This window comes from Leopardus geoffroyi, chromosome X (assembly GCF_018350155.1).
Source record: "Leopardus geoffroyi isolate Oge1 chromosome X, O.geoffroyi_Oge1_pat1.0, whole genome shotgun sequence".
In the NCBI taxonomy this organism is placed as follows: Eukaryota; Metazoa; Chordata; class Mammalia; order Carnivora; family Felidae; genus Leopardus; species Leopardus geoffroyi.
The window spans coordinates 69247418-69259392 of NC_059343.1; the positions used below are offsets into that span (position 1 = coordinate 69247418).

The 11975-nt window shown below is 42.6% G+C and overlaps 1 protein-coding gene across 1 annotated transcript; it reads left to right on the top strand.

Moving 5' to 3' along the window:
- Positions 1 to 7804: 7804 nt before the first annotated feature.
- Positions 7805 to 9333, top strand: POU3F4 (POU class 3 homeobox 4). Its single transcript, XM_045471479.1, has one exon. It carries the CDS (start codon positions 7902 to 7904, stop codon positions 8985 to 8987), a length of 1086 nt encoding a protein of 361 aa, XP_045327435.1. The 5' UTR covers positions 7805 to 7901; the 3' UTR covers positions 8988 to 9333.
- Positions 9334 to 11975: the final 2642 nt, after the last annotated feature.

Below are 11975 nucleotides of genomic sequence, written 5' to 3' on the forward strand. Positions count from 1 at the left end.
ATAAATTTATTTTTAAAATAAAAAAATAAAAATGAGTGCAGAAGTAATTAAATTATAGTTTTACTGCAAACAGGAATCTCAATCTCTTTCCAAAAGTAGACGTAGTAAGAAGAGGATAGGTAGAAGAAAGGAGACAGTCTCATTCTCATTATCATTTTAATAAGCTAAAATGAATATTTAGGATATATAAAAGAAATTTGAATGTTGATATTTAGATTGCCCTAACCATGTTTCCTTAGAAACCTAAGGTTTTTCTGGCCTCTGTCAATTGTTAAAAAAAAGGAAATTTGCTTTTCTTTTTATTTGAAATTTGGTATTTTTAAGGAGGTTTAGGCAGGTTTAAATCCTGCTGGCCTTAAAGTGATCTGAGTTAATATTTTAGTGCCTGAACAAAATATTTTAGGGTGACTTTCACCACTCTCATCTTCCCACACACACTCAAGAAGATTCATGGAGATGATGCTGTCATACACACCCTTCCAAGGGAGTGTCACTGAATCAGAGTTGTGGTAACATAAAGCATTTGTCAGTGAAAGGGCTGGACCTTGCCTCCTGAGAAAGGGTTACCTTCAGCACATTACCTTTGTGCAGGACTACAGAGGGGAGCAATGTCTTAGGATTGTTCAAGGGGGCCCATACATAAAGGGCAGAGGCTTCCCAGGGACAAAGATGCTCAGCAAGGCTAGCCAGGTCCAGGGAACCCTGAGAGACAAACTACTGCAGGCTACCAAGCTCACACAGCTGCCGTGGTGCTGGCTCTTCTAGATTCTTGCTCCCTCCTTCCACTCCCAAACAGCTTGATTAGGCCTTGCCTCTATCCCCGGGATCCTGCTTCAAATAGAGGACAAGAGCCTCTGGAAGGTAGAGCAATGGGAGCCAGGAAGCTGGCAAAATAAGCCCCTTTTGCTAGCTGCCTAAGTTTTGGGATGGGACCAATTTGGCTTAAAAGATTGTCATTCACCAAATTATCTTAAGATGGGAATTCTCAGTTTAACACCCCCACCCCTGTTGTGGCTCAGGCACCTTTATGCAGATGTATCTGAGAGGCTAAAGTCAGTTCCAACCTTTGGGCTTCATTTGAGCATCTTACCCAGGTTACCTTGAAGGTGAGGCATCCTGTTGCTGCCCAGATTTCTCCCTGTCCTGCTGAGGCCATGTGCGGAGCTTTGGGCACAGCTCCTTGATTCTCTCTGATCCTGATTTTCTGCAGATTGGAGTAAACAAACTTGGGTTCTTGGCAACACCAGAATTTAGAGCAGGCTAGCCACAAGGTCATAGGGGAGGAGCAGACCCACCAAGGAGAAAGACCTCTTGAGGGGCTGGGTTCTTTTGTTGGATGCCTGAGTGCTTGAACGTTGAAGAGACTCCAAAAAAATTCTTGCATATAAAATGCACACATGTGATGGCATGTGTTCATAAGCAGCTGGAAACCAAAATACTAGATCAAGTAGATCTAGTTTTTAAGCAGGGGAGCCAAACTGATTCCCCCAGTTGAGAGTAAGGTAAACGGCCAGAGAGGGCTCAAAAAAAGTTACTGAAGATGGAGATTTTAATAGCACTCAGGAAACCTACACTATTTCCTCAATAATGAACACAACAAAAATCACAACAGAGAAAGTACTAATATTCTTGTAAAAATTGAGAGTCAAAAATGTCCTTGCAAAGTGGACTTTTCCTCAAACATGTTTCTCTTTCCCTAGACCTCATTCTCTCTCTCTTACATATATATACATATTCATATATGTAATACATATATGAATTACTTCTTTCCTGGAGTAATTTTCAGGACTTCTTTCCTGACACCCACCCCATATATGTAATACATATATAAATATGTATATATACATTTTTTCTAACAATCATAAACCTCCTTCCCTACTGAATCCCTCCAGGAAAACAAACCAAAACAAAATTTCTGAATTAAGATAGCAAGTTAAATCTGGTTGCTTGCTTATTTTCAAATATAATAGTGTCTTGCTCACTTGGGGGCCTGGAAATAGTAATGTGAGCCCAGAATACTCAGCAGATTACTTAATAAAAGTCTCTTCCTAGAACGAGCCCATATTTTGATCTGTAATCAAGTTTCCTGTAGTCCTTTCACCTCACAGGGATACAGAATGGTAGCCATTTCAGATAAATAGTATTTAGTAAGAAAAGGGGGGGGGGTGGTGGCAAGCATGCAAGGAAAATAGGATCTCAGTTATGTATGAAATCTGAGCATGTTAAAACTTTAATCCATCCATGAAGAAGGAAGTGTATTGCAATTTGGGGCATCTCTCTTAACTACAAAAGTGACTTATAAAAGCTGTCTAATGTAAAATTACATAATTTATCGATATCTTGAATACTGAATACAGAGTTTAAGATAATAGATTATCTCTACACTCCCTCTGATCGATCATACAGCTGGAACTATAATATTCTCCTCTTTAATACTCCCACAATTTCTAACTTTAAGAAAAAAATCGAAATAAAGATAAAAACCACTACTGCAGTTTAAATTTGGAAATATTCCACTACTCCATTAAAAAAAAAACAAAGCTAATTTCACATGGGATCTGTGTTTTGTAAAATCATCAACTGGACTCTTCAAAACTAGTCTCTGTCTAAAGTGCAAAACAAACAGCAAAATACCCACAATGATTCCTAGATACCCCAAGTCCTGGTGCTGGGAATATGAGAACCATACAGAGTACTGCACAATAGTTCTGTCTCTGTAGAGCTCTTTCCCTGGGACCCTGTAAGATCAGGGTTCACCCACTGACAATGGCAATGGCAAGGGAAGAATTGACCTCAGAAGAGAAACTGAGACTGAATCAATGCGACCTTGACAACACAGCTGTGGGAGCCAGCACCCTTTCCATTTGTCCGTGAGGGTCTCTATTGTCCCTGTCTTTCCTCTAACCATCCTATCCGCAGCCCCAACTACACAATTCCTCAGCACTTCCCAACTGACAATAGATTTTGCTAGTAAATGTCTTGTGCTCTCGAAGATTGAGGTATATGTATTAAATTTTTTCATGATGGATATTTTAATTTTTAAATTACCCTGTGTCTGCTGCAACATTCACTGTATGCTATCTCTCCTCCCCCTCCCCTTTATTCTAAATATCCTTTTCCTCATGTTCAAGGAAAGCCAACAGAGTTCTAAAAATTTAACTAATTGAGCTTGAATTGGTATTGGCTAATATCTGCTAATGTTGTCTAATTTTTAAAGATTCTCTCCAAGAATATTATGAGCCCCTTTACCTTCCACCACACAGTTTATGAAGAAGAAGAAGAAGAAGAAGAAGAAGAAGAAGAAGAAGAAGAAGAAAGAGGAGGAGGAGGAGGAGAAGGAGGAGGAAGAGGAGGAACAACTACTGTAAGAGGAGCTACAGTAGGCCGGTGCTCTGAAGAGCAGTTATGACTCACCGAGAACCTCTAATGAACCCAAAGTACAGACACCAAGAAAAAGTCCTATTTTTCTGTTGTTTTCAGAAGCTGTCCATTTGTTTCCCTTCCCTTATGAGTGCCAAGGTGATAAAAATATGTACTTGTTCATACCAAGCCCAATCTAAGTAGTCTTATTTCCAAAGTGGACTTGTGTTGAAGATGGTGTTCAATCTTGAAGTCGTATCTATGTACCATGTCCTACTCTCTAGAAATTCATGCTATATTATACACATTCAAATCTGATCTTTTGGACTTCTTTCCTGACACCCACCCCAACTCTCATCAGCCACAGACCACCTTCCCTCCTCCAATTTGTATAGATAATGAGAATGTTTTATAATCTATACTCATATATGAAATCTACAAGAGGCATAATCTCCATTTCTGAACGAACCTAGTCACAGACTGCCCAGCTGCAACCAAACTCCTATGCTTCCATAGAAGTGCAATTTTAACCACATTAATCTGCTTAATTTCTTTTGTGAGTGCTTCCTTGCTTTCAAAGGGGCTGGGAATGTCTGGGGAAACACTCAGGAGTCGTTATGTATCTTTAAAATTGTGAGGAATGAGAGTCACAGTGAAACCCCAGGTTACAAATAAATGAATAAACATACATATAAATAAAACCAATCTGACATGTTTTCAGCAATTAATGAAATTTCCCTCTTAGAAAACAAGCAAAGTGATTGGTATGGTGGAGTGGCAAATTTGGATATGAAGGTAACCTAAGAAGGAATGAAGGTTGTGCTGTGTGCTGCTCTAGCAAGAGATTGAAACCTGTTCTACCTTGCTGGAGGCAGGTGTGTGGACTCGATAAAATTACAATTCCTCCACTTCTAACTTGGGTTCCTCTCCAAGATGAGTTTTAGCTATCCCAACCTGCTAGGGTTGGGGCAACTATTATTATTTTCAAACCATAGCCATAGAGGGAGTGGGGTAAATTAGATCTGAGGACCTGTTAATGGACAAGATCAGGATGAAAAGAATTCCAAGCTGTGTATTTAGCCCAACCACCCAAGACACCAGGTTACCAGTGGTAACTTTGAGTTTAAGGTAAAATAAATCTATGAAAAATAAGTTACCAGCTGTTTGCAACAGTAGCTTCACATGTACTTATTTCTCTCCCATGTCCAGACAGGGTCGTCTATTGAATGAGGCTCTTTTATTTTGCATGGGGCAGGGGATTTGTGACCACGGTCCCCCCTTTTATTCCTCTCTCTATGGAAACCCAGATCATGGGGAGAAATATGCAAGGCCAAATAAAGAGAAGCCACAGAAAGGAGCGCTTGAGAGCGGCATCTGTTACACTTGGGAAGTTAGACTGACAGGAGAGGGCGAAGAAAACCTCTCCAGTAGATTAGTCAGAGCAGCAAGAAGATTTTACTATATGCAGATATTTCCCTCAGAAAACAAAACATCTTACATGCAAGAGAAAATTCTATCACAGCTGCTAGAGAATGGGACTGCACCTGAATTAGGCAGTATCCATATTCATGGGAACTAATTTTTAACAACGAAGAAAGGAAGGAAGGAAGGAAGGAAGGAAGGAAAGAGGGAGGGAAGAAGGGAAAGAAGAAAAAAATGACAAGGTAAAGAAAGAAAAAAGGAAGATGACTATGTTGGTTTTTGCTCCTGTCAGAAGCCATTCTTACATTAAAAGACCACAGCACAAAAGTGTGAGAAACCTATCACCGGGCACAGTTACCTCTCCCGTGACAGCGGCCCCCTCCCCAGCCTCTGGGCATGGTCTGAACCCCTTTTGCTTGCCTGGAAAAATTGGTTGCCCAGAGTAGAGGGCAAGGGCTAGAGCAAGGTTGATTATAAGAATTCATGCAAGTCAGAATTGAAAAGGGAACCCCTTTTTTGTCCATGCAAAAGCCTTCTAAATTGATAATTACCTTAACCCCCTGAATGACCAGACTAAGATTAGTAAGTCTTCACCCAAATGCAGCTGTGATGGTGGGGGTGGGGAACCCACCATTACAACAACATGGCAATGATCATTATCTTTTTCTTGTACGGTTTTTTTCGTTGCGTTTCCCTCTGACCTCTAAACTGACATAACGTAAAGTAGTCAATGGATCCTTAAACAGAGAGCCTAACAGATTACCTGAAAACTTTTATTTTTGTTTGATTTTAACAAGTACTTTTTTCTTCAGGAAGCAAAAGTTCAGGTACAAATGAGATTGTATTCTTACAAAGGAAGATACACACAGTTAGTTGGTAGTAGAGAAAAGAGGTTATTGAAGAGAAGAGAGGAGGAGAAGAGAAAAGAAGAGGAGAGAAGAGAAGAGAAGAGAAGAGAAGAGAAGAGAAGAGAAGGGGGGGGGCAGAGGAAGAGAGGGAAAGGAAAAATAAATTTCTAGATTAAAAGCAGATAAACGTTTACAACAGGACACCAGTAAAGGAAACCACAATTTCAGTGAGAAGGAAGAGGGGGAGAAGATGGCAAATTATCATCTCTACCAATAACTGCTAAGTGGTTATCCTTTTTTTTTTAAAGACAGAGAAAGAAAGAAATAGATCTCAACCAGACCCCAGGTTTTCCTGCTTAATAGACACAATTTACATTTACCAATATAAACTCCTGTCGCTATCTGCTCTCATAAGAAATTACTCATTTCACAGGAAATAGATGCTGTTTATCTATATAAAGTAATGGCAGAATAGCTCACCTTGTTTTTATTTTTTTTTCTCATTTTCTTGCATTTTCTTCAGATCTGTCTTCTTAGAGACACTAATGCCTTAATGACTTTCTGGTAGCTGCAAGCCTCCTTTTATTTCTGCTAAATATATGAAAATGTATGCAAATTTAAATCAAGCTAAACCTAGTAGCTCTTGCAATATATTTAATGGAATTTCAAACCAATAAAGGAACTCTGATGCTGTCTTCTGTAAGTTCAAATATAATTATGCAGCTAGGTTACCTTCAAAATTATGCAATGGAAGGTCATTTTTTTTTAATTCAGAAATCCAGCTGGGTATCCCGTGTTGCCTTTTCTCAGCTAGAGCAAATCTAAAATCTTTGCATTCAGCTTACAAGCAACGCCTTTGAGCAAGGCTGTGGAGTAGTGGGACTTGCCTTCCCCTGACTTATAAAATGCATAGGAGTACAAGTCTTTCTTGTCGTCGTTTCCTCTAACCAAAATGTGAAAACAGTCCTGTCCTCCCAAGCTGAAAGCACATTCAAGCTGATAGGGATGTGTGTTGGGGGAGTGGTACTTAATGTCAAACAGCCTGCTATCACTCCTCTCTCTCTCTCTCTCTCTCTGAATTTTCAGGGTACACTAAAGGATTCCTATTTACTTCAGCTTGTTTGGGAGTGGGAGTGGGAGGGGGAGCGGTGCCTGTTAACAACAATTTTACTAGGGAACATCAGGTGCCTTAGTCAAGAACATTTCCCTATGCACCTAATGAGAGTTGGTCCCATGAGTGTTTGAGGTGAGTGTGAGGGATGGCTGCCCATTTCAGCAAGCAATGCCTCTGAAAGAAGTTGTGGGATCCCTGTTGGGAGCTGACATGGAGTAGTAATAAAAAGCAAGTCATCCAATTGACCAACCTCAAAATAAATGAATTTTGCCAGTATCACATTAGATTTTATTTTTATCACATTAGATTTTCCCAATATCTTCCAGTTCTTCATGCCTTAAATCAAAATTTTCCGAAGAAGCTGGGCATCTCTTTCTTAGATGCTTTCTGAACTTGGTATCAAGTTTCTCATAAATGATAAAGTGAAATAAATAAAACAAGTCAAAGTAGTTCTTAATTCCCTTTGCTCAAAGTTTGTAGGAAGATTTTGGTTCACAGTCCCCTGCACACAACTAACCCAGGATGTTAAATGAATTTGATTAAAAAAAAAAAAAAAACAATCTATTAAAATCTAGATGACATTTCACCTGGTTATATTGCCTTCTTAGTATATATATAAATACTAATATTTACATATATATATACTATTTTACTATATATGTATATATATAATATTTTTCTCACGATTTCTATTAATCTAAATAATACAAAAGGAATTCTAAAACCAGTTTTCTACTTCACCCCCTATCCATCTCCCCCAACCCCCCAAACACGCACAAACACACTCCCCTTTGATACTTCCCCCTCTCCTACAAATGTCCATGAAGTCCGAGGTGGGAGGGAGGGGGAAAGGGTTAATCAAATGAGCTGCTGCCACTCAGCGCCAGGCAACCAATGGAGCCCAAAGATTGATTTACTTCCTGCTCAGATCTCACTGAAACTCTAAAGCTTCGCTAGCCTAATTTGGAAAGTTAGCCCAGCCTCCCGTGCGGCCATTGGCCAAGCCCGTGGCTGGCCAGGCCAAGATGTGCTGCAATTGGTCACCACATGTGCCGGTAACTCGCTCTTGCGGCTTTGGCTCCCCCCCAACCATAGATGTCAAAGGCTGAAGCTGCTCCCTTTGCCACATTATAACTAGTAGGGGATCCTCACCGACCATGGCCACAGCTGCCTCGAATCCCTACAGCATTCTCAGTTCTAGCTCCCTAGTCCACGCGGACTCTGCGGGGATGCAGCAGGGGAGTCCTTTCCGAAACCCTCAGAAACTTGTCCAAAGTGATTACTTGCAGGGAGTTCCTAGCAATGGGCATCCTCTTGGGCATCATTGGGTGACCAGTCTGGGCGATGGAGGCCCATGGTCTTCCACACTGGTCGCCAACCCTCTGGACCAGCAGGACGTGAAGCCCGGACGCGAAGACCTACAGCTGGGTGCGATCATCCATCACCGCTCACCGCACGTCGCCCACCACTCTCCGCACACTAACCATCCGAATGCCTGGGGGGCTAATCCGGCTCCGAACCCGTCCATCACGTCAAGCGGCCAACCCCTTAACGTGTACTCCCAGTCGGGCTTCACCGTGAGCGGCATGCTGGAGCACGGAGGGCTCACTCCACCGCCGGCCTCCGCCTCCGCACAGAGCCTACACCCGGTGCTCCGGGATCCCCCAGACCACAGCGATCTAGGCTCGCACCACTGCCAGGACCACTCGGACGAGGAGACACCAACCTCGGATGAGTTAGAACAGTTCGCCAAACAGTTCAAACAAAGAAGAATCAAATTGGGCTTCACGCAGGCCGACGTGGGGCTGGCGCTAGGCACACTGTACGGCAACGTTTTCTCACAGACCACTATCTGCAGGTTCGAGGCCTTGCAGCTGAGCTTCAAGAACATGTGCAAGCTGAAGCCGCTGCTGAACAAGTGGCTGGAGGAGGCTGATTCGTCCACTGGGAGCCCGACCAGCATTGACAAAATCGCTGCTCAGGGCCGCAAGCGCAAGAAGCGAACCTCCATCGAGGTGAGTGTCAAGGGCGTACTGGAAACGCATTTCCTCAAGTGTCCCAAGCCTGCCGCGCAGGAGATTTCCTCGCTGGCAGACAGCCTCCAGTTGGAGAAAGAAGTGGTGCGTGTCTGGTTCTGTAATCGAAGACAGAAAGAGAAAAGAATGACTCCACCAGGGGATCAGCAGCCACATGAGGTTTATTCACACACCGTGAAAACAGACACGTCCTGCCACGATCTCTGACTGCAGGAAGCAAGGAAGCGGCCGGCCGCACTGGGAGCAGCGCGCATTTCTCTTTCTCTCCCACTCTCTTCCTTTCACTTCAGCTTTATTATTGCTATCTAGAGAGATAGCAATAGCTAGATATAAAGATAGGGCTCTTCAGTCTCTCATCTTTTTTCTTCCTTTTTTATTTTCAATAGGGGATTCTAACTTATACTAAGAAAGGAAACACACTCACACACGCATTCCAGTAGTGTTAAGCAGTTCAGGAGGGGACCTCACATACCCTGCCGCCAGGGCGACTGTTTCCTCCAACCTTTTCTGCTGATCAAAACATATTGTTTATTTTGAGTAAGGTTTGTTTGGTTGCTCCTCTCTTTAATGAACAAGGAGTGGGGTAACGTGGGGGTGGGGTAGGGATGGGGAAGGGGGGGGTGGGAAAACAGATGTGTGCCTCTGAATAACCTTTCAGCGCCTTGGTTATAGCAGCTGTATTTCAGGTGAAATCTGTTTTACAATAGACTAATTTTGCATTTTTTAAAACTTCTATAGCGTTTCTAAATGTCTGCGGTGTTTTACTACAAGCTGTACACAATATTTGTGAGATAATTTGTATCTAATCGGCCACTCCACATTATTGTTGCTATTATTATTATTCCTTCATTGAGCTGATGGTTTTCTAATTGCTTAAAAAAGGCAGGGGGACTGGAAGGAGGAGGGGAAGAGATGTCCACCCGTCCATCCACCCCCTATCCTAAATCTGCATGGAGAGAAGAGGTACAATGGAGAGAGTTGTTGATGATGGTATTGGAGATATATATGTAATTTTTCGGAGGGCACAGTGCCTGGGATAGGCAGAATAGGCAAGCCTATTGGGTTTGCGAACCACAGCGAAGTAGGAGAGGCGATGTTGAAGCTTTCTGCCCTCCCTCTCGGATCTGTGGAGCCCTCGCAGGCTTCTACAGCGCAGATCCGGGTGCCATAAAAGGATTTGGCTGTGGCACCCGGCAAAAGAGATCAGCCTGTGGTGCTAAGAGACCTCCGCACCTACTGAAGTCCGGAATGCCTTCACTCAGAACTCCCTAAGGGCCCCATGCCTCACCAGGACCACTAGCGCGACTCCACCTTGGCCTTCGTAGGCGAAGGACTTTGTATTCACATACATTTGCTTTCGCTGGAGACGACTATCCCGAGACGCTGGCGACGACAGACTCACTGAGTGCCTCCCAATTCAGTTCACCTTCAGTTCACTGCCTGCTCTCCAAGTGAGAAACCATCGGGGAGGGGTGGCAAGTGGGGTGGTGGACAGGTGCTCTCTGCTCCGTGCAGAACGACAATGAAATGATTGGCAAAGGTCATAGGGATTCTGGTCTAGCTTCGTACCACCTCCTCTCCGGTGTATACATACCGCTGTCTCAGAGTGGTTTCACGGGAAGCTGTCTCCGCGTCCCAGACAAGCACAGCTGGTAGAAGCCCACAGCGATGATTAAGCTAGATAGCGAGCGCCCTGGCGGCTCGGTTTCTGGGTTTTTGTTTGTTTGTTTGTTTGTTTCTGTTTTTTAATCTGTGTGTGCATGACTGCGCGTGGAAATGTGTGAGTAGATAGATGCGTGTATCCTATTACTATTTACAAAAACAAAAACTACATAAAATGTCTCTAGGCTGTGTAGAAATCCAAAAAATATACAGTCGTTCTGGCTTTATTGCTAGCTCTCCTGTCTACACGCCAGGTCCACAGGGCACCTCATTCTTAATGAGCACACATGTGCAGGGCCGGCCAAGCACCCAACACCCAGACACAGTCCGAGGGACCTGGCTGGGGGCTCCGCATGCCTAGGCTGCCTGCCTTGTCTGGCATTCAGGTGCAGCTTTGGCAGACAAAGCCTCAAACTACCTAAAGACCAAAAAGCCCAGGACTCCTTGTGGAGGATGCGCTAGTATGGGCTTCCAGGCCTCTGGTCCACCGCACTGTGTCTCCCTCAGCTGCACGTTGAAGAACATGTGTTAATTCAAATCCCGGACCCATTTTCTTTTTTGTGAAGCCTCTGCATTCTGTTGGTAGATGGGTTTTCGTTCTGGAATTTTTTTGTTTGTTTTGTTTTCCCTCACTGAGTTCGTGTTTTACAACTGTTAGGGTTTTTTGGTTTGAATTTTTTTTTTTTTTTTTACTTCGCAGTTAAGCGCTCTGGTTCAAACCTGAGTTAACCCAAATATTTCTGCCGACTTTATAACTGTACAGTTTTGTATATTAAACGTTTTTGAAGTGATTAATTTAAAGAAAGATCATTTAGTTTATTCATTTAGTGACTGATGTATAATAAACACTATTTTCATTAAGAGTTGCTTTTTCAACTATTTTATTCAAATTGCCTATTGCAGTTGCCAGCAATTATTTATTTTCAATAAATTCTGCATTATGTTTAAAAGAAAACTCAAAGATGAGTCGGGTGTCAAAAAGAAAACAATTCACTGTAATGTTTGATGTGAACAGTTTTAGTCGAGGGGTTTATATTGACGCAATATTTTATTGTCGTAAAAGATTTAAAATAAAACATTTAAATAAAACATTTTTCCAAAAAAATCGTTGTTTTTTTCTTTCTTTCTTCCTTTCTTTATTGTGTGGTGTGTGAAGTGAAGCATTTAAATAAAGACACATTTCTGGTGAGCACTGCATCTGCTCTGCTTAAGGTTAGAAATCATTAGTCATTGTTTTGATTCTTGATTCTCTCACTCTGACTTTTAGCCTTTCATACACTCACAGCGTGGCCTGTTATCTTGCACATGCCCATGCTCAAGCAAAACACACCCCAAATGGTGGGAAATGGCCTGGGGAAACCCAGCGGGATAGGGGGGTTATTTCAGGACTTGCAATATTGTTAATGTTCTCTGAATGGAGTATCTGTCTCTAGTCCAGCAGACAGACCTTTCTCTAAAACAGCCCCTCCTGAAACTGGACCCAGACCTTCGCTGAGGCTTTCATCTTGCTTCCATGCAACCACCCCTCTTGTG